The sequence below is a fragment of the Cervus elaphus genome, chromosome 12, assembly GCF_910594005.1.
Source record: "Cervus elaphus chromosome 12, mCerEla1.1, whole genome shotgun sequence".
NCBI classification, from domain to species: domain Eukaryota; kingdom Metazoa; phylum Chordata; class Mammalia; order Artiodactyla; family Cervidae; genus Cervus; species Cervus elaphus.
The window spans coordinates 77,461,312-77,488,203 of NC_057826.1; the positions used below are offsets into that span (position 1 = coordinate 77,461,312).

The 26,892-nt window shown below is 43.0% G+C and overlaps 3 gene segments (V, D, J or C); all 3 read left to right on the plus strand.

The window, feature by feature from the left end:
• Positions 1-2,410: 2,410 nt before the first annotated feature.
• LOC122704640 lies at positions 2,411-3,107 on the plus strand. The segment is given in 2 exon segments: positions 2,411-2,562; positions 2,690-3,107. Coding segments are annotated over 2 exon segments (372 nt in total).
• Positions 3,108-9,342: 6,235 nt separating this feature from the next.
• Positions 9,343-26,892, plus strand: LOC122704632. The segment is given in 3 exon segments: positions 9,343-9,356; positions 26,030-26,247; positions 26,412-26,892. Coding segments are annotated over 2 exon segments (399 nt in total).
• LOC122705829 lies at positions 15,591-16,455 on the plus strand. The segment is given in 2 exon segments: positions 15,591-15,944; positions 16,072-16,455. Coding segments are annotated over 2 exon segments (430 nt in total).

Genomic DNA, 26,892 nt, shown 5'->3' on the forward strand with positions numbered 1-26,892 from the left:
AATGACCCCATTAAATCTTTTGCTGGGTTCACTTCACTAGCACAAATAATTTCACAGGGAACTAGACAAACAGGCTGACAGACACTGAGCAAACAGTTCTTTCCATTGAGATTCCTGAAACCCTCATAAATAAACAGAAGACAGATAAATAGCACACACACGCCTCTGTCATGAAGAGTGCCTGGCTAATATATTAAGCATCTAAACTTGACATTCTAAAAAAAAAATACTTAGTTGAATTAAAGCAAGAATGTGACAAGAGGTTAAAAGATGTTCCAAGAACCAGGTTTCCTAAGTAAGGTCACCCGTCCCTCATGAGGCTAAAGGTGTAGGTGGCTGTCCTCCAAGTAGGGTCCAGGCCCCAAAGGAGGCCCCTTCAGGGAGATTTACAAGACTCATTGAGTCTTCTTTGTTTAGTTACAGATCAGAACTCAGTCCAAGGTTCACAGTGATCCTCCCCCCACCTCTTTGCCCTCATCTCTCTCCCTCTCTCTCTTTTGCCCACGTCCTTCCTCTCTGGTACACTGGTCCACAAATTTCTAGGTTCCTCAGGATCCCCAAAATATTTTTCCATCTCAGAGTGAGACAGTTGGGCCATTTTTGTTAAATCCCTCATGCACCGGGGCCTAGAAGCTGCCTCCGTGAAGAAGGCTGGGCAACGTCCTGGCTCATCTCATCTGTTTTCCTTACCTCTGTGCTACCTGATGTCCAAGATCCACAACTTGTCTCATACATTTTGTCCAGTTTTCTAGTTGGAAGGTCGACTCTACCTTTATCAGTAAAAAGAAGTAACAGCAATTTATTTTTTAATTTTACAAATATCACATTTTATGATGGACAGGGGTAATAACCTGCTCATTCAACCACACATTAGATGAGATCTGCCTTAAATGATCAGGTGGCTCAGATGTGTAAAGAATCCACCTGCAATGCAGGAGATGCAGGAGACTCTGGCTCAATCCCTGTGTTGGGAAGATCCCCTGGAGGAGGGCATGGCAAGCCACTCTAGTATTCGTGCCTGGAAAATCCCATGGACAGAGGAGCCTGGCAGGCTGTAGTCTCTAGGGCCACAAAGAGTCAGACATGACTGAGTGACTGAGCCCAGCACAGGGCACAGGGATCGTTCATTCATCTGATCATTCAGCCACACATTGTTTGAGACCTGGCTTAGATAATGTTTCCAACATTATGTAACATTCCAACATTCCAGCAGCATGTTGGCTGTGTCTTGGAGATGAACAGAGCTAATACAGGTGAAGGTCTTGGGGAGAGGAGGGAGCACTTTCCATGCTGAGGGGTCCTTTGCTGACCCATGGGAATTATGGAGACATATGTAAAGAAGAACCCTCTGACTATTCCTCCTAAAAATTGTTAACTGGCATTCTTTGCAAAGCTAGTGATATCATACCACACAGAAAATAATGGATGTAATAATGGAACGTTTCCCAAAGCATGTTTGTGTTTAGGGCTCTCCTCTTAGAGTCCTGTCCCATTCTCCTGTGTGTACCCCACAAAGTCTCATCAGGAGGACTAGGTCAGGAGTAGGTCAGGATGAGGAGAGTGAAAAAGCTGGCTTTAAACTAAGCATTCAAAAACTAAGATCACGGCATCCAGGCCCATCACGTCATGGCAAATAGATGGGGAAACAATGGAAACAGTGACAGACTTTATTTTCTAGGGCTCCAAAATCACTGGCAATGGTGACTGCTGACATGAAATTAAAAGACACTTGCTCCTTGGAAGAAAAGCTATGACCAACATAGACAGCATATTAAAAAGCAGAGACATTACTTTGCTGACAAAGGTCCATATAGTCAAACCTATGGTTTTTCCTGTAGTCATGTATGGATGTGAGAGTTGGACCAAAAAGAAAGCTGAGAGCTGAAGAATTGATGCTTTTGAGCTACGGTGTTCAAAAGAGAATCCCTTGGCTCTTGAGAGCCCCTTGGACTGCAAGGGGATCAAACCAGTCAGTCCTAAAAGAAATCAGTTCTGAATATTCACTGGAAGGACTGATGTTGAAGTTGACGCTCCAATACTTTGGCCACCTGATGGGAAGAGCCGACTAATTGGAAAAAACCCTGATGCTGGGAAAGATTGAAGGCAGGAGGAGAAGGGGATGACAGAAGATGAGATGGTTGGATGGCATCACTGACCCAATGGACATGGGTTTGAGCAAGCTCCAGGAGCTGGTGTTGGACAGGGAAGCCTGGCCTGCTGCTGTCCATGGGGTCTCAAAGAGTTGGACATGACTGAGCTACTGAACTGAACTGAGGTCAGATATGACTGTGGTGTAATCTTTAAGGTCACCACCAGAGGGTGGGGCTTCCTTCAAATGTGATTCCTTTTTGTATTCAGGAGCTGGTTTGACTTGCCTCCTCTGTAGCCACAAGACAGGTGACGGCTGCTGTGCAGAAAGGGGCTCCCATTTTCTGAGTGAGAAACTTCTGTAACATCCAGCTGAAGACTACCTTTGATAGATTTGATGTTTCTAGGGAACAAGGACTGTCGCCAGAATGTTTTCTGCCCCTCACTCAGTTCTGGTCATCTTCTTAATACTTGGTAAGTAGCATTTTATCCTAAAATATTTTCTCATTTTCCTATGATAACAGGTAAATTTTATTTTTCTTCTCTGGCTGAAAACTCTCCTCCTGTACATTTCTACTATAACAAAGTGATTCTCTTGTAGGAGGGACCGATGGTGACTCAGTGAACCAGACAGAAGGCCCAGTGAGTGCCTTAGAGGGGGCTCTCATGACCCTGAACTGCACTTACCAGACCACATATTCAACTTCCTATCTTTTCTGGTATGTCCAGCATCACAACAAAGCTCCTCAGCTCCTCCTGAAGGGCTCAACAGCAGACAAGAGGGTAGAGCATGAAGGTTTTCAGGCCACTCTTGATAAGAGGGGCAGCTCCTTCCACCTGCAGAAACAGGCAGTGCAAGCATCAGACTTGGCTGTGTACTACTGTGCTCTGAGGGACACAGTGATGGAGGGCTGCAGGGGGAGCTGAGCGCAAACCCAGATGCAGATGGGGCTCCAGCTGTGGGCAGACCCAGAAGAAGGTGTTGTTTCTCTCTCAGAGGTGCTGTCAAAGCACTTCCAGCTCTGATACTCTGGGCCAAGGACCTTGAAATTGTTGGATTGCCTGACAGAGGAATCTGGGACAGGACAGTGTAAAGAGGAACCTAAGCGTTTTTCTCCAGAAATGCCTGTTTTCAGCCCATCCACATGCCCCCATATGGCATAGAATCCCTTCAAGTGACATTAACTCTTCAACTATTCAGATTATATGTGCTGAAAATTTTTACTATGTGTTTTGAAAATTCCAAGTCTCACTGTTGATGGATGACTGTGTGATCAGGAAGCTAGTCTTGGGTTTTTAAAATTCAGGCCAAGATTGTGTATCCTGCTGAGTTTCACCTGCAGACACTCCATCTTCAGTGACTGGAGCTTTATTCTCTCTTTTCTTGACTTTTCCATCCCTTCTGGTTGCTCCAGAAATGCTGCTACCTAAGTAAGTTCCAAGAGGAGAGTTTCTGACAAGACATTCCTTCTGTCAAGGGCCCTATGGATTAGAGCAGCCCTCTCTGTAAATATTGCAGGTGTTGTGTGTATTGTTTGTATTCATACTGGCTGCAGGATATTCTCTTTGCTAATAACCTCATCTCAGGGAAATGAATGCCAAAGAATGTTCAAATTACCATACAGTTGCACTCATTTCACATGTTAGCAAGATTATGCTCAAAATCCTTCAAGCCATGCCTCAGCAGTACATGAACCAAGAATTTCAGATGTAGAAGCTGGGTTTAGAAAAGGCAGAGGAACCAGAGCAGATCCAATATCTGCTGGATCACAGCAAAAGGAAGGGAATTTTTTTTTAAAAATCTACTTCTGCTTCATTGACTACACTAAAGCCTTTGTGTGGATCACAACAAACTGTGGAAAATTCTTAAAAAGATGGGGATACTCAAGAAACCTGTATGCAAGACAAGAAGCAACATTTAGTACGGCACAGGGAACAATGGACTGGTTCAAAATTGGGAAAGGAGTACATCAAGGCTATATATTGTCACCCTGCTTATTTAACTTATATGTGGAGTACAACAGGTGAAATGCAGGGCTGGATGACTCAAAAGCTGGAATCAAGATTGCCAGGAGAAAAATCAACAACCTCAGATATGCAGATGACACCACTCTGATGGCAGAAAGTGAAAAGAAAATAAAGAACATCTTGATGCACATGAAAGAGGAGAGTGAAAAAGCTGGATTAAAACTCAACATTAAAAACAACTAAGATTACAGCATCCAACCCCATTATTTTATGGCAAATAAATGGGGAAAATGTGGAAACAGTGACAGATTTAATTTTCTTGGGCTTCAAAATCACTGCAAATGGTGACTGCAGTCATGAAATTAAAAGATGCTTGCTCCTTGTAAGAAAAGCTATGACCAACCTAGACAGCATGTTAAAAAGCAGAGAGATTACTTTACTGGCAAAGGTCCATATAATCAGAGCTATGGTTTTCCCAGTAATCATGAATGAATGTGTGCCGGGAGCCATTATGGGAGATCCCACCCATGACAAGGTCATGAGGAGAAGACCTGAAACACAAGGCTGTTCAGGCTACAAGGGACCCTCCAGGTTGACCCCGGCCTCTACCCCACCCTGTAGCCTCTCCCTCTTGCTGTTGTCCTTGTTCGTCCTGTTGCGGATCTTGGGGTTGCCTGCCGAGAGCTCTCCTGCTCCTCTTTCACTAAATAAAGACCAACATAGAACCCTAATTAATAAATCTCCTGGACGCTGGTTCCCTATGAGGGGGCCAGGAATGAAGGAAATGTTTCAAGTAAAAACCCTTCTGCTGGCACTCTGGCTTGTTTGGCAAATGCATACTAATGCACATGGCTGCTCACAACACCTTAATCATAAACAGCATAAAGAACCTGATCACAAAAGGCCCTAATGGTCACAGAGACCTTCGGGGGGTAAGGGGGCCCTATTAGAGAACACAAAAATATTATTCTAAAAGTGGTTATAGTTAAAGATTTAGAAAAATAAGAGTTTAGGATTGTTAATTTTAACCAGGAGTGTTAAAACAGAGGCTGCCTTACCAGAGCAGCAGAGCCTTTGTGTGGTAAACTTTTTAGAAAGATTTAGCCGAGAACTTTTGCAAAAAGACTGACCTTTGTGTTAACAGGATTGTATTTCTACTATGTTGCAACCTGCTCTACCACCAGACTGCAACTTTTCTGTTTTCTGCTAAGCTCAAGGCAAAATAGAACAATAAAGAATAGACTACGAAAAACAGCTTTGCCTTCACCTAGGTCATAAAATGTTAATAGGCCCCAAGGCCAGAAGATAATGTACAAAGATCCACCATGATAGAAGACTCTCATAAACTAAGAAGCATGCAGAAAACACCCTGGTTTCATGAAGGACAAACTGACGTAATGTTAGACTAAACTTTGTATGCTTATCTTTCACCTCCCCTTAGAAATGTACTAACTTAGGGTATAAAAGCTACGATAAAAAATAAAGCAATGCCAGACCCTGCTGCACACACCCCAGTCTGGTCTCTCTCTCTCTCTCGCCAACGCCGTTCATCCTAGGGGTACCCCTGGATCCTGCTGAGGCTGGACCCCAGCAAATGTGAGAGTTGGACCATAAAGAAGGCTGAGTGCCAAAGATTGATGCTTTCTAGCTGTGGGTTGGAGAAGACTGGTGAGAGTGCCTTGACTGCAAGGAGATCAAACCAGTCCATCCTAAAGGATATCAACTGTGACTATTCATTGGAAGGACTGATGCTGAAGCTGAAGTTGTGGCCAGAATACTGAATCATTGTCATTTCATAATTTATAGGCGTGCGTGATTTGCTAAGTTTTGTCTGACTCTTTGCGACCCCGTGGACTGTAGCCCACCAGGCTCCTCTGTCCATGGAATTTTCCAGGCAAGAATACTGGAGTGGGTTGCTATTCCCTTCTCCTGGGGATCTTTCTCACCTAGGGATCGAACCCTCATCTCCTCAATTGGCAGGCAGATTCTTTATCACTTAGCACCTGGGAAGCTCAATTTATAGACACAACTACTTAAATGCAGAATTTAATAGTTATAGTGAAGAAGGAATTCATAGGGCCTGGACTCCATCTCAGGCCTGTCTGTGCTGATCGTGCTCGGCCACCTCTCCAGTGGACTCTGAACTCTCTGCTTAGTGCCTGTGGGAATGATAATGGAAGGATAAGACCCCCTCCAGACAGGGGAATCTTGAAGATCACATCCAGGTTACTCATCACCTAAGAGAAAACAGACACTAATCACCCCTGCCTCCGGACACTATCTATCAGAATGTAAGCACACGCTTATTGGTTATTAACTATTTGGAATGTAACTGCGGGCTTATTGATTATTGACTGTTTGGACACGTACACATGGGGTAGGTGGTGGGTTTGGACACGTACACATGGGGTAGGTGGTGGATTTGGACACGTACACATGGGGTATAAAAGATTTTCACAAATGCTGGACGGGGTCCTTGGCTAAGAGGAGACTCTGCCTTGGGCCCACTGGTGTAATAAACTGCACTCCACTATCTGCATTGTCCTTCTGAGTGAGTCTGTTTCCCAGAAAGTGTGGCTATAACAATAGTAGTTTTATGGTCTTGGCAGATGCACTCACCATCATCACTTAGGGTGGGTCTGGACACCCACCTGAAGGTAAGCACTGCCTTCCTCCCTAATATCCTAGATTCCTGCACACTGGGTGCTGGCCACCTGTGCCCTGGGGGTTCAACATCTTAATAAAGAGGCTGAGAAATGGAGAGGGAGATGAAAGAACAAAAATAAATCTTAATGGTGGGAAAATAAAAGCATTCTAGCAGGTTTTATTTCCCTGGTAGTAACTGTTTCAGTTCTCTGCTTTCGGTCTGATCCCTCATTTTATGACATACTGGGGTCCACATAGTGGGAGTACAGACAGGGCATAGGATTTTTTTTTTTTTTTCTCACCTGCTCCTCAATCAACTGAAAGGAATTTGAGGTAGGAAATGTGTCTCATTTTTGTTTCCACGTTGTAGACAACCTTGTAAATTTCCAGAATGAATGTTGGAGGGATTCCTGAAAATGCACAAGAGTTTAAGAGAATCCAGGTGATCTGCTGAGCCAGAGAGTCCTGCCAGTATGATAACTTCAGCTCAAGATTCTAATTTTAGGGAGAGCGTTGGTTCAGTGGCTGGGACTCTCTGCACTCACATTGCAGGAGGCCCAGGTTCGATCCCTGGTCAGGGAACTAGATCCCACAAGCCTAAACTAAGAACTGGCACAGACAAAAGAACAAAACAAGCAAAAAGAACAGCTCAGCATCAGATGTGCATTAAAAATGATCCCAGTTTTGGGAAGAACTAACAAAGTTCATTTTAACTGGTGAGAAAATCTCAGTAGTGAAAAAGGCACATTTGAAGAAGACTGTTCTCGAGTTCAGCTGACTTAGTCACAGCCGTTGTTACTGGACTGACAACATTGAGAGCCCTGTAAGGCACCCTCACAGCCGTCTGCAGCCACAATGTCCCCAAGCCTTAAAATGGTTTATGTCACCGAAGAACAATGTTCTGACTTCTTACCATATTATAGTTAGACTTTGCATAAAGTAAACCCAATCTTAGAGAAAAGAACAAGCTATGAAATGACCCCATTAAATCTTCTGCTGGGTTCACTTCAGTAGCACAAATAATTGCACAGGGAACTAGACAAACAGGCTGACAGACACTGAGCAAACAGTTCTTTCCATTGAGATTCCTGAACCTCTAATAAATAAACAGAAGACAGATAAATACCACACACATGCCTCTGTCATGAAGAGTGCCTGGCTAATATATTAAGCATCTAAACTTGACATTCTAAAAAAAATACTTAGTTGAATTAAAGCAAGAATGTGACAAGAGGTTAAAAGATGTTTCAAGAACCAGGTTACCTAAGTAAGGTCACCTGTGCCTCATGAGGCTAAAGGTGTAAGGTTGCTGTCATCCAGGATGGTCCAACTCCCCTTCGCCACTCTCTCCCCCAAACCTGCCTTGTGCTTATTTCTCTCTCTTTCTCTCTTTTTTGTCAACATTCCTCCCCTTTGGTACAGAGGTCCACAAGTTTTAGGTTTTTCAGGATCTCCGTTCTCCTATTCTGTCTCAATCCCACATTGAGACCGCTGCACTCTTTTTGGTAAATCCTTCATGCACTGGTGCCTAGAAACTGCCTCCATGAAGTAAGCTGGGCAATGTTTGTGGTCATATCATCTGTTTTCCTTATCTCTGTGCTACCTGATGTTCAAGGTCCAAAAAAGGTTTGGAGCTGGAAGATCAACTCTACCATTATCAGTGAAAAAGAAGTCACATATTTTACTTTTATTGTGTTTTACAAATCTGTCATTCCATGATAAATCAGGATAATAACCTTATCATTTAACTACAAGTTATTTGACACCTGCCTTAGATAAAATTTTCTCCACGGCATGTTGACAGAGTAAACATGAACATAGCTACTTCAGAGAAATGGCTTGGGGAGAGGAGGAAGCACTTTCCATACAGAGGGATCCTTCTCTGACCCATGGGAATCCGAGACATACGAGAGGAAGAATCCTCTGACTATTCCATCTAGAAACTGTAACTGGGCTTTCTTGTGAAACTAGAGATAGCTGTGCCATGAAAAAAATTGTGGAAGTAATAATAGAATATTTCCCTAAGCACGCTTATGTTTAGGACTCTCTTCTTAGGGTCCTGTCCCATTCTCCTGTATGTAATCCCACAAGCTGTTATCAGGAAGAATAGGTCAGACTCGACTGTGGTGCAATTCTGACGATCACCACCAGAGGGCGGGGCTTCCTTCAGATGCGGTTCCTCCTTGTGTTCAGGAGCCGGTTTCACTTGCCTACTTTGCAGCCACAAGACAGATGACTGCTGCTGTGCAGAAAGGGGCTCTCAGTTTCTGAGTGAGGAGCTTCTGTAACATCCAGATGGAGACTAGATTCGTTAGACTGGTGTATTCCAGGGAACAAGGACCGTTTTCTTTTGCGAGCATGCATTCAGTCACTCATTCAGTTCTTCTAATCATCTTAATATTCAGTAAGTAGCATTTTATTCTAAAGCTTAATGATTTTTCACTTTCCTATAACTGTAGGTAAGTTTTATTTTTCTTCTCTGACTGAAAACTCTCCTCCTGTACATTTCTACTATAACGAAGTGATTCTCTTGTAGGAGGGACCAATGGTGACTCAGTGAACCAGACAGAAGGCCCAGTGACTGTCTCAGAGGGGGCTCTCATGACCCTGAACTGCACTTACCAGACTGCTGGTTCAGCTCCCTATCTTTTCTGGTATGTCCAGCATCTCAACAAAGCTCCTCAACTCCTCCTGAAGGGCTTCACAGCAGACAAGAAGGTAGAGCATGGAGGTTTTCAGGCCACTCTTGTTAAGGGGGACAGCTCCTTCCACCTGCAGAAACAGGCAGTGCAAGCATCAGATTCGGCTGTGTACTACTGTGCTCTGAGGGACACAGTGATGGAGGGCTGCAGGGGGAGCTGAGCTCAAACCCAGATGCAGATGGGGCTCCGGCTGTGGGCAGCCCTGGAAGGGGGTGTTGTGTCTCTCTCCAGTGTGCTATGCTAGAGGTCTTGTCAAAGCTCTTCCAGGTCTGCTCCTCAGAGCCAATTGGACCTAGGAATTCTTGGGTTGCCCTACAGAGAGGAATCTGGGGGCAGGACAGTTCAAAAAGGAAACTAAGAGCTTTTCTCCAGAAATGCCTGTTTTCAGCCCATCCACATGCCCCCAGATGGCATAGAATCCCTTAAAGTGACATTAACTCTTCAATGACAATTCAGAAATATGCTGAAATATTTTACAATGTGTTAATGAAAATTCCAAGGCACCTTGTTAATGGATGACTGTGCGACCTGGAAGCTAGTCTCTGGTTTTTAAAATTCAGGCCAAGATTGTGTATCCTGCTGAGTTTCACCTGCAGACACTCCATCTTTAGTGACTGGAGCTTTATTCACTCTTTTCTTGACTTTTCCATCCCTGCTGGTTGCTCCAGAAATGCTGCTACCTAAGTAAGTTTCAGGAGGAGAACTTCCTGAAAAGATAATCCTTCTGTTGATGGAACTGTAGATCAGAGCAGCCCACTCTGTAAATATTGCAGGTGTTGTGTGTATTGTTTGTGTTCAAACTGGGTACAGGATATTCTCTTTGCTAATAACCTCATCTCAGGGAAATGAATGCCAAAGAAAGGTCAACTTACCATACAATTGCACTCATTTCACATGCTAGCAAGCTTATGCTCAAAATCCTTCAAGCTATGCTTCAGCAGAATGTGAACCAAGAACTTCAGATGTACAAGCTGAGTTTAGAAAAGGCAGAGGAACCAGAGATCAAATTACCAACAGCCACCGGATCTCAGAAAAAAAGCAGGGAATTAAAAAAAAGTCTACTTCTGCTTCATTGACTATGCTAAATCCTTTGACTGTGTGGATCACGACAAACTGTGGAAAATTCTTAAAGAGATGGGAATACCCAAGAAACCTGTATGCAGGACAAGAAGCAACAGTTAGGCCCTCACATGCAACAATGGACTTGTTCAACTTTGGAAAAGGAATACGTCAAGGCTATATATTGTCACCCTGCTTATTTAACTTATATGCAGAGTACAGCATGCCAAATGCTGGGCTGGATGATTCACAAGCTGGAATCAAGATTGCCAGGAGAAATATCAACAACCTCATTTAAGCAGATGATACCAGTCTAATGGCAGAAGAAGAGAAGCTAAAGAGCCTCTTGATGAGGGTAAAAGAGGAGAGTGAAAAAACTGGAATAAAACTCAACATTGAAAAAACTGAGATTATGACATCTGGTCCCATCACTTTATGGCGAATACATGGGGAAAAAGTGGAAACAATGACAGATTTTATTTTCTTGGTTTCCAAAGTCACTGCAGATGGTGACTGCATTCATAAAATTAAAAGACTCTCGATCCTTGGAAGAAAAGATATGACGAACCTAGACAGTGTATTAAAAAGCAGAGATATTACTTTGCCGACAAAGGTCCCTATAGTCAGAGCTATGGTTTACCCAGTAATCATGTATGAATGTGAAAGTTGGACCATAGAGAAGGCTGAGCACTGAAGAACTGATGCTTTTGAACTGTAGTTTTGGAGAAGATTCTTGAGAGTCTCCTGGACTGCAAGGTGGTCAACGCAGTCTATCCTAAAGAATATCAACCCTGAACGTTCCTTCCTGAACTGATGCTGAAGCTATAAGTTCCAATATTTTGGCCACCTTATGTGAAGAACCGATTCACTGGAGAAGACCCTGATGCTGGGAAAGTTTGAGGGCAAGAGGAGAAGGAGGTGACAGAGGATAAGATGGTTGGATGGCATCACTGACTCAATGGACAGGAGTTTGAGCAAATTCTGGAAGCTCGTGAAGGACAGGGAAGCCTGACGTGCTGCAGTTCCTGGGGTCGTAAAGAGTCAGACATGGCCTAGGGACTGAACAACAGCAAAAGCAGGGAAATTAATTCATCAGCCAGCCATATTTCAGACACGTGGGGGACGTCTTTATGTTCTCTTACAATAGGCTATTTTGACAGTGGAGTGGGCTTTTCACCTGCTCAGGAGACTAGGAGAAATTACCACCCACTCAGCGAGCAGGAGCATCTCCACACTCCTCTGCTCATGAGTGGAATGCAGAGCCACTCTGGTCCCCGCTCTGTGTCCCTGCTACAGTCGTGCCCATTGCACAGAGTCCCCTCATCTTCTCAGGCTGATCTCCTGTCTGCAACTTCCGGGAGCAGACTTTCTGGAAGGACAGTGGTGGGCACAGCAGGTGGGCAGAGATGGATGTTTTACTGCTGGGCAGCCTGTGAGGTGTGGCCAGGACACTGAATCCTTGTCATTTCATAATTTACAGGCCTGTGTGTATTGTGTCTGGTGCTCAGTTGCTAAGTGGCATCCGACTCTTTGCCATCCTGTGGACTGTAGCTGCCAGGCTCCCCTGTCCGTGGAATTTTCCAGGCAAGAACACTGGAGTGGGTTGCTATTTTCTCCTCCAGGGGATCTTCCTGACCCAGGGATTGAACTCTCATCTCCTCAATTGGCAGGCAGATCCTTTACTGCTGAGCTACTGGGGAAACCCAATTTACAGACACAACTACTCAAATGCAGAGTTTAATAGTTATAGTAGTTTTATGGTCTTGGCAGATGTAGTCACCATCGTCACTTAGGGTGGGTCTGGACACCCACCTGAAAGTGAGCACTGCCTTCCTCCCTGACATCCTAGAGTCCTGCTCACTGGGGGCTGGCCGCCTGTGCCCTGGGGGCTCAACATCTTAATAAAGAGGCCTAGAAATGGAGAGGGAGATGAAAGAACAAAAATAAATCTTAACGGTGGGGAAAAAAGTATTCTACCAGGTTTTATTTCCCTGGTGATAACTGCATCAGCTCTCTACTTCCAGTCTGATCCCTCATTTCATGTATTGGGGTCCAGGCTAGTGAGAGTACAGACAAGGCATAGAATTTTTTTTTTTTTTTTTTTTGCTTATGGGCTTCTCAATCAACTGAAAGCAATTTGAGATAGGAAATGTGTCTCATTTTGGTTTCCACATTGCAGTCAACCCTGTAAATTTCCAGAATGAATGCTGGAAGCTAGGGATTCCTGAAAATGCACAAGAGTTTAAGACAATCTAGGTGATCTGCTGAGCCAGAGAGTCCTGCCAGCATGATAACTTCAACTCAAGATTCTCATTTTAGGGGGAGGGTTGGTTCGGTGAGTAGGACTCTGCACTCACATTGCTGGAGGCCCAGGTTCGATCCCTGGTCAGGGAACTGGATCCCACAAGCCTAAACTAAGACCTGGCCCAGACAAAACACAAACAAAAAGAACAGTTCAGCAAACAGCTGTGCATTAAAAGTGATCCCAGTTTTGCTAAGAACTAACAAAATTCATTTTAACTGGGGAGAAAATCTCTGTAGAGATTTGAAGAAGACTGCTCTTGAGTTCTGGAGAAAGCACTGGCTCCCCACTCCAGTGCTCTTGCCTGGAAAACCCCATGGATGGAGGAGCCTCGTGGGCTGCCATCCATGGGGTCACATAGAGTCGGACACAACTGAACCGACTTAGCAGCAGCAGCAGTTCTTAAGTTCAACTGACTTAGTCACAACCATTGTTACTGGATTGACAGCACTGCCCTGAGAGCCTGTGTAAGGCGACCTCACAGCTGTCTGCAGCCACAGTGTTTCCATGCCTTAACATGGTTTATGTCAGCAAAGAACAATGTTTTGACTTCTTACCATGATATAGTCGGACTTTGCATAAGATAAACCCTATCCTAGAGGAAAGAACAAGCTATGAAATGACCCCATTAAATCTTTTGCTGGGTTCACTTCACTAGCACAAATAATTTCACAGGGAACTAGACAAACAGGCTGACAGACACTGAGCAAACAGTTCTTTCCATTGAGATTCCTGAATCCCTCATAAATAAACAGAAGACAGATAAATAGCACACACACGCCTCTGTCATGAAGAGTGCCTGGCTAATATATTAAGCATCTAAACTTGACATTCTAAAAAAAATACTTAGTTGAATTAAAGCAAGAATGTGACAAGAGGTTAAAAGATGTTCCAAGAACCAGGTTTCTTAAGTAAGGTCACCCGTCCCTCATGAGGCTAAAGGTGTAGGTGGCTGTCCTCCAAGTAGGGTTCAGGCCCCAAAGGAGGCCCCTTCAGGGAGGTTTACAAGACTCATTGAGTCTTCTTTGTTTAGTTACAGATCAGTACTCAGTCCAAGGTTCACAGTGATCCTCCCCCCACCTCTTTGCCCTCATCTCTCTCCCTCTCTCTCTTTTGCCCACGTCCTTCCTCTCTGGTACACTGGTCCACAAATTTCTAGGTTCCTCAGGATCCCCAAAATATCATTCCATCTCAGAGTGAGACAGTTGGGCCATTTTTGTTAAATCCCTCATGCACTGGTGTCTAGAAGCTGCCTCCATGAAGAAGGCTGGGCGATGTCCTGGCTCATCTCATCTGTTTTCCTTACCTCTGTGCTACCTGATGTCCAAGATCCACAACTTGTCTCATACATTTTGTCCAGTTTTCTAGTTGGAAGGTCGACTCTACCTTTATCAGTAAAAAGAAGTAACAGCAATTTATTTTTTAATTTTACAAATATCACATTTTATGATGGACAGGGGTAATAACCTGCTCATTCAACCACACGTTAGATGAGATCTGCCTTAAATGATCAGGTGGCTCAGATGTGTAAAGAATCCACCTGCAATGCAGGAGATGCAGGAGACTCTGGCTCAATCCCTGTGTTGGGAAGATCCCCTGGAGGAGGGCATGGCAAGCCACTCTAGTATTCGTGCCTGGAAAATCCCATGGACAGAGGAGCCTGGCAGGCTGTAGTCTCTAGGGCCACAAAGAGTCAGACATGACTGAGTGACTGAGCCCAGCACAGGGCACAGGGATCGTTCATTCACCTGATCATTCAGCCACACATTGTTTGAGACCTGGCTTAGATAATGTTTCCAACATTATGTAACATTCCAACATTCCAGCAGCATGTTGGCTGTGTCTTGGAGATGAATAGAGCTAATTCAGGTGAAGGTCTTGGGGAGAGGAGGGAGCACTTTCCATGCTGAGGGGTCCTTTGCTGACCCATGGGAATTATGGAGACATATGTAAAGAAGAACCCTCTGACTATTCCTCCTAAAAATTGTTAACTGGCATTCTTTGCAAAGCTAGTGATATCATACCACACAGAAAATAATGGATGTAATAATGGAACGTTTCCCAAAGCATGTTTGTGTTTAGGGCTCTCCTCTTAGAGTCCTGTCCCATTCTCCTGTGTGTACCCCACAAAGTCTCATCAGGAGGACTAGGTCAGGAGTAGGTCAGGATGAGGAGAGTGAAAAAGCTGGCTTTAAACTAAGCATTCAAAAACTAAGATCACGGCATCCAGGCCCATCACGTCATGGCAAATAGATGGGGAAACAATGGAAACAGTGACAGACTTTATTTTCTAGGGCTCCAAAATCACTGGCAATGGTGACTGCTGACATGAAATTAAAAGACACTTGCTCCTTGGAAGAAAAGCTATGACCAACATAGACAGCATATTAAAAAGCAGAGACATTACTTTGCTGACAAAGGTCCATATAGTCAACCCTATGGTTTTTCCTGTAGTCATGTATGGATGTGAGAGTTGGACCAAAAAAGAAAGCTGAGCACTGAAGAATTGATGCTTTTGAACTAAGGTATTCAAAAGAGAACCCCTTGGCTCTTGAGAGCCCCTTGGACTGCAAGGAGATCAAACCAGTCAGTCCTAAAAGAAATCAGTTCTGAATATTCACTGGAAGGACTGATGTTGAAGTTGAAGCTCCAATACTTTGGCCACCTGATGGGAAGAGCCGACTCATTTGAAAAGACCCTGATGCTGGGAAAGATTGAAGGCAGGAGGAGAAGGGGACGACAGAAGATGAAATGATTGGATGGCATCACTGACTCAATGGACATGGGTTTGAGCAAGCTCCGAGAGCTGGTGTTGGACAGGGAAGCCTGGCCTGCTGCTGTCCATGGGGTCACAAAGAGTTGGACATGACTGAGCTACTGAACTGAACTGAGGTCAGATATGACTGTGGTGTGATTTTTAACATCACCACCAGAGGGCGGGGCTTCCTTCATATGCGATTCCTTTTTGTATTCAGGGGCTGGTTTGACTTGCCTCCTCTGTAGTCACAAGACAGATGACTGCTGCTGTGCAGAAAGGCATTCCCATTTTCTGAGTGAGGAGCTTCTGTAACATCCAGCTGAAGACTACCTTTGTTAGATTTGATGTTTCTAGGGAACAAGGACTGTCGCCAGAATGTTTTCTGCCCCTCACTCAGTTCTGGTCATCTTCTTAATACTTGGTAAGTAGCATTTTATCCTAAAATGATTTCTCATTTTCCTATGATAACAGGTAAGTTTTATTTTTCTTCTCTGGCTGAAAACTCTCCTCCTGTACATTTCTACTATAACAAAGTGATTCTCTTGTAGGAGGGACCAATGGTGACTCAGTGAACCAGAGAGAAGGCCCAGTGACTGTCTCAGAGGGGGCTCTCATGACCCTGAACTGCACTTACCAGACCACGTATTCAGATCCCTATCTTTTTTGGTACATCCAGCGTCTCAACAAAGCTCCTCAACTCCTCTTGAAGGGCTCAATGACAAACCAGAGGCCCGAGCATGAAGGTTTTCAGGCCACTCTTGATAAGAGGGACAGCTCCTTCCACCTGCAGAAACGGGCAGTGCAAGCATCAGACTCGGCTGTGTACTACTGTGCTCTGAGGGACACAGTGATGGAGGGCTGCAGGGGGAGCTGAGCACAAACCCAAGGCGAGCAGGAGGCTGACGTCAGGAAGACGTATATTCTCTCCTTGACCAGAGTTTAGTTTACATTTAGAGTTTTTCAGGGAAACCAATCAAGCTCAGGTCTAATCCTAGAAACTCAGGAGGTTGGGAATTGCTCTACAGGGATAATAGGGTGGATGTCAGTCTTAAAGAAGACCAAAGCTCAGTCCCCAGCAGCACCCCTGTTCAGCCAGAAAGATTCCTCTCTTCTCTAGGCTGACCTTAAAATAAAATCTATTTTTCTCATAATGTAAGATGGATATTAGATGCCACAGAATTAAGAATTCACTTAGAGAAAAGAAAGAGATGATTAAAAGCGCATCACCTGAAGCATAATCATAAACCAACACAGAGGTACCAGGCAAATCACACAGCAGTCTGCATGTGGCTGAGATGTAACGCTATTGAGGTGCTGTTTGCAGTGAAAGCCTTTGAACTGGAGATGCTGCAGCCGTGGGATGAAAAAGCGTCTGTGACTTTTGAGTGGCCATGTTTCTTTTATTACTTATTTGTTTGTTTTATTTTTGGTCCGGCTGGGTCTTTGTTACTGACCTTGGGCTCTCTCCAGTTGCAGCGGGTGGAGGTTGCTCGTCATTGCGGTGCACGGGCTTCTCACCGCGGCGGCTCCTCTTGATGAGGAGCGCGGGCTCCCGCTGCAGCGGCTTCAGTAGCGGCGACGCACCGGCTCAGTAGCCGCGGCACGCTGCCTCTAGGGCTGCATTTCTGATGTAAGGAAAGAACGATGCTTAGTCTGGTGAGCTTGTACTCATTTTGGCTATAGGGTGGACATTTAAAAGCAAGATTATTTTAGCACACATTATTGATTACTGTTAGACACATACAGCTGGACAAATTTTGTCCATCAGGAAGCTTGCTGTGATTGCATTAAACAGACAAGGAACTTTATCCATTGCAAATTTCCATAGAAACCCATGCCTTGGAGTGTAGGAAGAAAAGTTATGACGATTGAGAGTAAACAGTTCTATCTTCCCGTATGAAAGAAAAACTTGCGAGCTTATTTCACTGTAGATTTGGGCTGCAGATCCCTCCCCCCAAAAAGAGCTATACAAAAATGGATGCCTATTTGTTCTCAGAGGTCACTATAATCATAATAAATTGTTTTTGTCACAAAACGTATGCCTATCCTAGATGCATTGACTGAATATGCATGCAGCCCTGATGTAATTGTTGTTAATTTAATTACAGCATGGCAACCTGCTCCAATATTCTTGCCTGGAGAATCCCACGGACAGAGGAGCCTGGTGGGCTACAGTCCATGGAGTCACAAAGAGTCAGATATGACCAAGTCTAAATAGGCAGCTTACAATCACCAGCCACATCAACAAGCCATGACATGACCCAGGCAAACTGATATCAGCCAGTTACATCTCCTGTTCTGATGCAGAAGCGTCTCACAGTTCAGTCACGGTGCGTGTGCCCTCAGGCACGGCTCAGGCATCTACTCAGAGGAAGAACTTCCCACATGGGGCTCCCTGGCCTGCTCAGAGCTCTCATAGCCTCTGTCTGCCTTGGTAAGGCTGGTAAGGATGACCGCCAGCAGACTCAGCTCTGCTCAGCTCCCATGTGTAGAGGTAGAGCAGGTGATTATTGTCTGTTGGGGTTTAGGAGAGTTGGTTAACTGGCAGAGGGATTAGAACTCTGAATCCTCTGTTTGTTCCTTGAAGCCCTCTGAGTTCCACCAGGAGAATCAGCCTCTTCCTTTCTGTCTCTCTCTCTCCATATTATATATATATATATATATATATATATATTTTTTTTTTCTTCTCTCTAGGATCCATCATGGCCCAGAAAGTAACTCAAAACCAGTCAGAAATTCCTATGCTGGAGAAGGAGGATGTAACCTTGAACTGTGCATATGAAGCTAATAGTTATACTTATTATTTATTCTGGTACAAGCAACCACCCAGAGGGAAAATGATTTTCCTTATTCATCAGGAGTCTTTCAATGAGCTGAATACAACAAAAGGTCAGTATTTTTTGAACTTCAAGAAAGCAACGAGTTCCATCAGCCTCACCATCACAGACTTACAGCTTGAAGACTCAGCGGTGTATTTCTGTGCTCTGAGAGACCACAGTGATGCTGGTGCCTGAGGGAGCCCCACAGAAACCTCAGATGTCAACATGTGGAGTCCCCCAGCTATGAATACCTTTGTGAGATTCTCAGTAAGGAAAAGGACAGGTAGGGGTGTTAGACGCGAAAACCTCACTGTAAAGAAAATGCTATCTCTTTGGCTCAGAGAGCATATCTCAAAGTGTCATTCATTAAAAATACCTTTATCTTCAATTCTTTATCTTGCATCATTTGCCAAATTAAAAAAAAAAAAAAGAACTTTTAAATGGTGATTTTATTGAAGCATGAAATTTGGCTTTAAAAAATTCAATAGTATTTGACTAAATCTGCATCTGAGTTGTTAGAGTTGTAGGTTCATTGCACAAATATTCATGCATTGCTAAGTCTGGCCATCATTGTGGATATGAAATATCTCTGAAAGGACACTTCTTGGACCCTCCCTGTGCCCTGCCTCACCTGTGCCGTGAATGACTCGGAATGATGTGCGTAGAGTAACTGTTACCACAAACCTTCACCCCAAGGGGAAACAAAACCCTACAGTTAGCTCAGAACTAACCTCATCACCTGGTCACATTCTCTATATGTGATTACAAAGTTATGTATGTTTAAGGTAGAAAATAGACTATGCAAAGAAGGAATGCTGAAAACAAAATAACTCACCAATTTTACTAGTCAAAAAAACTCTCTTAGAGATTCATACCTTATAGAATATTTCTATTCTGAGTTTTTACCTGACAGTATATTGTGAAATAATTATTTCACAACAATATTTACAGGTCAATATCACACATCCGAATGGTGATATTCCAATGTGCGATTTTATCATACTTTTGGGCTAATTCCATTTTACTAGCTTTTTAGATTGTTTTACTGACTGTAGTAAACAATAATGGAATAAACACGAAGGTATTTGGTGATTTTCTTGATGACTCCCAGGAGTTTAATAGGAGTTTACCATTAAATCTTTCTGATGTGGCTCCCTGCTCATTTCTGTGACCCTGGAGTATAGAGCATTTTCACTCTGCAATTACTAAACAGTCATATTTTCCTTGTTTCACAAAACTCTTTTATACAAAGGCTTTGCTTTATACTTTAGTCCCAATTAACTCCAGATGGCTTCAATTTTGGATGATTTTGCACCACATCTGTGCAGAGTAGCTGTCATATAACATCTAAAAGAGTTAAGTCTTTCTTGGTGACATTAGGTGGGAATTAACCTAGTGGGTTTGCTTTCATCTGGAATTCCAAAAAGGAAGACACTACTCTTCCTTGTGTAAGGATGTTCTATCCCTATTGTACAAATAACAATGATCCCAATAAAGAGCAATTTTCCAGAAAAGAAAGTATAAGTGTGTGTGTGCATGACACGCAAGTGTGTGAAGGAGAGAGAGAGATGAGAGAGACAACAGACTTACATAGCCATGTCATCAGGTAATTAGTTAAAAGAGTTGAATTTTGTAAAACATATTGGAAAGAAGGAAGTAAAGCCATCCAGAGATCAACTTTTAATGAAGAAAATAGATGTAAGCAGTTTCAAGGAATAAATCAAACGTGAAAGAAGAAAAATGTATCCTAGAATTGACTCTTTGCAATCCCATTTTTTTGCAGGTTCCTCTGTCCATGGGATTTCCCAGGCAAGAATGCTGGAGTGGGTTGCCATTTCCTTCTCCAGGGCATCTTCCTGACCCAGGGATTGAACTTGCATCACCTGCATTGGCAGTCAGATTCTTTACCACAGTAAAGTGAGAGAAGTTGTCATTGCAACCTAGTGTGAGCCTCAAAATCCTCCAGACTCCAGGGGAATATTCCAAACTCTCTGAGTCAGTCCTTTGAATCTCCTCTAACTTGGGGAAGATTGAAAAAAACACACACCACCACAGCTTCACTTTTTTCCCTTATGTTTTTAATATTTTTAAAATTTATTTGGCTGTGCCAGCTCTTAGTTGCAGCACATGGGATCTAATTCTCTGTCTGGGGTCAAACCCAGGTCCCTAGCATTGAGAGTTCAGCATCTTAGCCACTGCACCACCTGTGAAGTCCCTATTTATTCTAACTCTTTAGTGATTTTTCAGTTTCCTCATGTATCATTATTGTGCAGAATAGGCTAAGGAAAGTTAAAAAGTGGGCTTTATGTAAGTTTTGCAAGTGTCTTCAACCATGTATTGTGGTCTCTCTCCATGAGTTCTCATGTACTGCAGGCTGTCTTCAAAGTCCAAGACAAAAGGGATGTTGCAATTAATATGCTTTTATGTATCTACAGCTATATCTATAATTATGTATTGTATTTTTCAGTAGCTCAGTCATGTCTGACTCTTTGTGACCCCAATGGACTGCAGAACACCAGGCTTCCCTGTCCTTTGCTATCTCTCAGAGCTTGCTCAAACTCATGTCCACTGAGTCAGTGATGCCATCCAACTATCATCCTCTGTCATCCCCTTCTCTTCCTTCAATCTTTCCCAGCATCAGTGTCTTTTCTAATGAGTCAGTTCTTCACATCAGGTGGCCAAAGGATTGGAGCTTCAGCTTCAGCATCAATCCTTCCAATGAATATTCAGGACTGATTTCCTTCAGGATTGACTGATTTGATCTCCTTGTAGTCCAAGGTACTCTCAAGAGTCTTCTCCAACACCACACTTCAAAAGCATCAATCCTTCAGCACTCAGCCTTCTTTATGGTCCAACTCTTACATCCACACATGACTACTGGAAAAATCATAGCTTTGACGATATGGACCTTTGTTGGCAATGTAATGACTGTTATGACTATAACTGTGAGCTCTGTAGGGTCAGGAAATGTGAATGCATTGTACATTACACACTACATAGAACATAGTGGTTACATATTAAATATTGGTTGACTGAAGAAGAATTAATTCATAAAATCAACAGATATAGAGCTTCTACCCTTTGGATGCTGTTAGGTAATTGTGGATCTATTTTTTCTTGTAGTTCATTTCTCATCACCATAAGAATACTTCTGTTTATATGTGTCATAAGTTCCCTTTCTGTTTGAACAGATTTTGTTCATATGGTACTATTTTTAGGCTTGCAATTAAATTAAATGGTCTCCCTCCTGTTGGCATAGACAGAGCCATCTTAATCACCTGAGTGAGTCTATAGTAATGTATATCGACTTGTTCTCTTGTAAACTTGGAAGTCCCTCTTATCAGTGATTCTTCTAGATTTCAGCCAATGTTAACGTACCCCTGTATTATCTCTTTCTTGCTTTCATTTCTAGACTTTTTAATCTTCGAATTTTAGCCTCAAATATTTACTTGCTGTGGCTAAAGATATGAATCCTGTTAAGCTAAGGATGGTAGTGGGCAAGGAGGGAGCAGTGGTCCAGACTGAAAGAAAGTCACAGTTACCTTAGTTCTCTTTGAGCCCCAATACTTTTCCTTTCCATCCTAATTTCTAGGGTTCAAAGGAAATGACCTTTGTATAACAGGTAGGCTCCATACACTAGATATTGCCCATGAGTACAACTGATGGTGTCAAACTATCTGTTTCTATTTATCTTTACCATTGCCATGACTTGTGCTGCTTCTTTGTATATTTTTGCTTTCAAATCTAAAGACCTAGTTTAGGGATAAATACTCCTATCATTGGGAGTCCTAGACTAACAAGAAAAGTGCCTTGTCAGTTTTTCTAGTTTCTGTTTTCAAGGGCTGACTTATTTTGATCAAGAACAATTTTAAGCTCCTGGATTCACAACCCTTAAGAAAATTTTTTGAAAGTGTTATCCTCAATTATAATATTTGTATTTAAAAAATTGGTATCTAAAAGACTCTGCCCCGGGGACAGTAGAAAGAAGAATTACTACATCCTTGGAGAAATGAGCTGTTTGACCTTGGAATGCTGACTGTGACAAAAGGTCAATGGAAGCCTGTAATTTTAGCAAAAAGTAATAACAGAAAGAGGGAATTTTCATTCTTGGGACAATTTGTAAAGAATATTCTCTTCTTCAAGAAACACATGCTCAGTTATAGGAAAGAAGTAATAGACAAGGAAGGAGATTCTGACGTTTAGCTCAGTTTGATGACTTAAAGATTGATAGGCATTTTTGTCAGAGAACTTTAAAGAAATGTGAATGTTAGAAATATCAGTTATCTTCACTCATAAGACAGATGTAACCATTTTCTGAATCTTTACTAGAAAACATTGCCCTCTAATACATGATAGAGGATTTCAGAGGCGATGAATTGAGAAGGACTTGGCTTTTTACTACAGTTTTAACTTTACTCTTTAGGTAGAGAAATCACACTAAGTGTAAAAAGGGAAAGCCACAGGCTCAAAGAACGAATTTTTTTTCACTCCCCTATGAGAAGTCTTCAATCCACACTTTGGTCATGTTGCTTTGAACTAGTTACTTGATAACAGCAAATAGGTAAAGCCTGAAACAAAGATGATGACACAGCCCCTTAAATATATTAAAAATATATATACATTATAAAAGTTAGCTCAAAATGGATCATGGACTTAAATGTAAAATATAAAACTATGCAACTCTAAAAAAACATAAGAGAAAAACTTTAGGCTTGCAGCTAAGTAAATCTTAGATTTGACACTGAAAGCATGATACACTCACACACACATGCACACACCAAACTGAATCAAAATTAAAAACCTTTCCTCTGTAAAAGACCCTGCTAAAATATGAAATGGTAAGTTACAGAACTGGAGGTGAAAGTGAAAGGTGCTCAGTCATGTCCGACTCTTTGCGACCCCTTGGACTATACAGTCCATGGAATTCTCCAGGCCAGAATACTGAAATGGGTAGCCTTTCCCTTCTCCAGTGGATCTTCCCAATCCAGGGATCGAACCTAGGTCTCCTGCATTGCAGGTGGATTCTTTACCAACTGAGCTATGAGGGAAGAAAACGAGCCTCGGATTCGAACAGGTGTTTCACCAAAGAGGGGATAAACAGATTGCAGATTAGCACCTGAAAAGATGTTCAACAATATTAGCCATCAGAGAAATGCAAATTAAAGCCACAATGAAATATCACTACACAAATCTCAGTGGGGCTAAAATAAAAAATAGTGATAACAATAAATTCTGGCAAACATGTGGGAAAAACTCAGTCACTCACAAATTGCTGATGAAGATCTAAAATGATACGGGCATTCTGGAAAATAGCTTGGCAGTTTCTCATAAAACTAAACATGCAATCACACATCTGGACACTTATTCTAAATAAATAAAATATTTTATTCACATAAAAACTTGTACCTGAATATTCATAACAATTTATTCACAGCAGCCGAAATATGGAAATAACTGTGTCCCTCAGTGGGTTACTGGTTAAGCAAACTGTGAAACATCTACGCCATGGAATACTCTTCAGAAATGAAAAAGACCAACAAGTTGGATACATACAGTAACTTGGATAGATCTCATGATTTTACTACTTATGCTAAGTGAAAAAAATCTCATTGGCTACTTCTATATAATTCCATTTCTAGGTCATTGTTGTTGTTTAGTCGATAAGTCAGGCCTGAGTCTGTAATCCCATGGACTCCCACCAGGCTCCTCTCTCCATGAGATTTCCCAGACAAGAACACTGAAGTGGGTTGCCATTTCCTTCTCCAGAGGCTCTTCCTGACCCAAGGACTAAACCTGCATTTCCTGCAGGTAGATTCTTTTACCATTGAGCCACCAGGGAAGCCCCTCTATGACATTACTAAACAACAAAATTGTATGGATGAAGAACAGATGAGTGATTGTCAGGTTAATGATTAGGGAAGGGGGTCAGTGTGGCTACAAAGGTGTGCATGGCCTAGGGAAACCTTGTTATGATGAAGCAGTGTGCATCTTGATTGTGGTGATGAACCTATACATGTGATATACATAAATACATGAATCTGTACATGTGTAAAACCGAATAGAGCTACACACACACACACACACACATGTATCTGCATGCAAAACTGAGGAAATCTAAAAACTGAAACCTGTGGATTTTACTAATGTTAATTTCCTGATTTAAATACCAGGGAGGAGACCAGGTAAAGAGTACACAGAGCCTCCTTGTACATTTTTGGAAACTTTCATGACTCTACAGTGATTTAAAATTAAAAATATTTTTTAAATGACATGCAATTTTCATAAAGTTCGCAACTATAAATCATCTCTTGAGCTTCATTACCCATCACTCATCCAGCTCCCGGATTCATTTAGTGTCTGTTCTACAAAGAGCTCCTGCATTTATCTTGCAGTTATCTTTCCCATCTTCTTTCTGAGATACACATTCAGAAACAAAGAAAAGCTGCCTTCTAACTATCATTGTAAGAGAGCTTGCTAAGTCTGGGTAAAATGAATTATATTAAAGGATGCTAAAATTGATATGTTAGTACAAGGACTTTTAAATCACTGAGAAATTACCAAATTTTCAAATAAAAAGTCCAACAACAACAAACTCCAAACACTGTTAGTGTAAGAACTTCTGTGCTGCTTATTCTTTCTTGTCACTGAGTGGGTGAAGGATAAAGTGACATCAAAACAGTGCAGCTGAGAGCTGATGCTCTTTTTCCGCATTGAAGCTAATGGGGTTGGGGCAGAGTGTGCTGTTCAGACAAGTCTTAAGAGAGCTCCTATAAATGGTGGTCAACTCCACAGCATAGACACACGTTCAATGACAAAATCCAATGGGGTGTCATAGAAGCGAGCAAATTAAGCAAGGCTAGTTTTGCTATACTTATCTTCTGCTACCCACTCTGCCCTGTGACTTTCTGACCTGTCTGGTGTCTACATTGGAGAGCTCTTCTTTCCCTCTGCCATGATCGCCTGTTCTGTCCTCCCAAGATCTATCACGTTCTTGACCCTGAGTTTTAGTTATGCTTGGTCCCTGAAGCCAGGCATAAAATTATTTGAAGAAATGGATTTCTTAACTTATATTCCCAATTCTCTGTCAAAGAGGTTTCCAGACAGATGCACATCTATTCTATCCCTCTGCTTCTCTCAGCACTCTGGTCTTTTTAAGGTCTCCCCTGCTGAGACTCTTGTGTACCGTAGAGGGAAACACAGTCCATTACACCAATACCGCTGCTACTAAGCCCCTTCATTCGCATCCGACTCTGTGCGACCCCATGGACTGTAGCCTGCCAAGCTCCTCTGTCCATGGGATTCTCCAGGCAAGAGTACTGGAGTGGACGGCCATGTCCTCCTCCAGCACACCTTCCCCACCCAGGGATTGAACCCACATCTCTTACATCTCTTGCACTGGCAGATGGGTTCTTTACCAGTAGTGCCACCTAAGAAGCCCCATTACACTGATGCTTGGGCTCAACTCCCATAACCCTTGGTAGCACTTTAGCTTTAAAGTACATCCAAGGAACAAAGACATGATTAAAATCGCAGGCAGAGAAGGCTTTTCTGATTACTGCTTTAGACCTCCTGTGTACTGTGCCCACCAACATAAAAGATGTTCTTCCCTCAATATTTGTCTTTGTAGGTGGCATAGTTGTCCAGTGAGATGTTTGTGTTTGTAATTCCATTCCTTTCATTTTCCCAGTGTCTTAAAAGTCAAAAGCATGAAGCTACTTGAGGATTTGCTCGTGACTGGCTGAGCCCAGCAGAAAGGCTCTCTTGCGCATTAGAGAAGAACTAAGACACGGGAGCAGCCCCTCAAGGGAGAAGATTTGGAATCATTAAAATTGCATCAAGAGTGAGGTGGCAGGATGGAGAACATGCTGGAATGTGCATTCATGGTCTTGTGGCTTCAGCTTGGATGTAAGTTGCCGGTTAAGAGGTGAGAACTTATGGGCACATTTTTCCAAAGACGGGGAGGAGAGAGAGAGGAGTCTAGACACTGCTCATCCAGGCTTTGTGTTGGGATTTTAAGCACTGCTGAACTGAAAGCTTTGTGTTGTTTCTGACTTTGTTCTCCTGAACAGGGCTGCGTGGAGAAGACCGAGTGGAGCAGAGTCCTCAGACCCTGAGAACCCAGGAGGGGGGCAGTCTCAGTCTCAACTGCAGCCACATCGTCAGCGGTTTCAGAGGGCTACAGTGGTATAGACAAGACCCCGGGAAGGGCCCTGAACTCCTCTTCCTTCTTTACTCAGCTGGGGATGAAAAGCAGAAAGAAAGACTGAGAGCCACCTTGTTAAAGAAGGGAAGTTCTCTGCACATCGAAGTCCCCAAACCCGAAGACTCAGCCACTTACCTCTGCGCTGTGCAGACACAGTGCTCCCCAGGCACCTGCAGACCGTACCCAAGCCCTGAGCCTGCGGCTCTAGAATAAGGGCGTCTCTGCTGTTTTCGTGCCTCCCGAGCACCCAGGGCCTCTTCCCAAGTGGTCCTATGGAGAACGAACTCTTGTGACGCAGCCAGACAGCAGAGATTACTGGGCATTCTGTCCAGGATCCTAGACAGTCC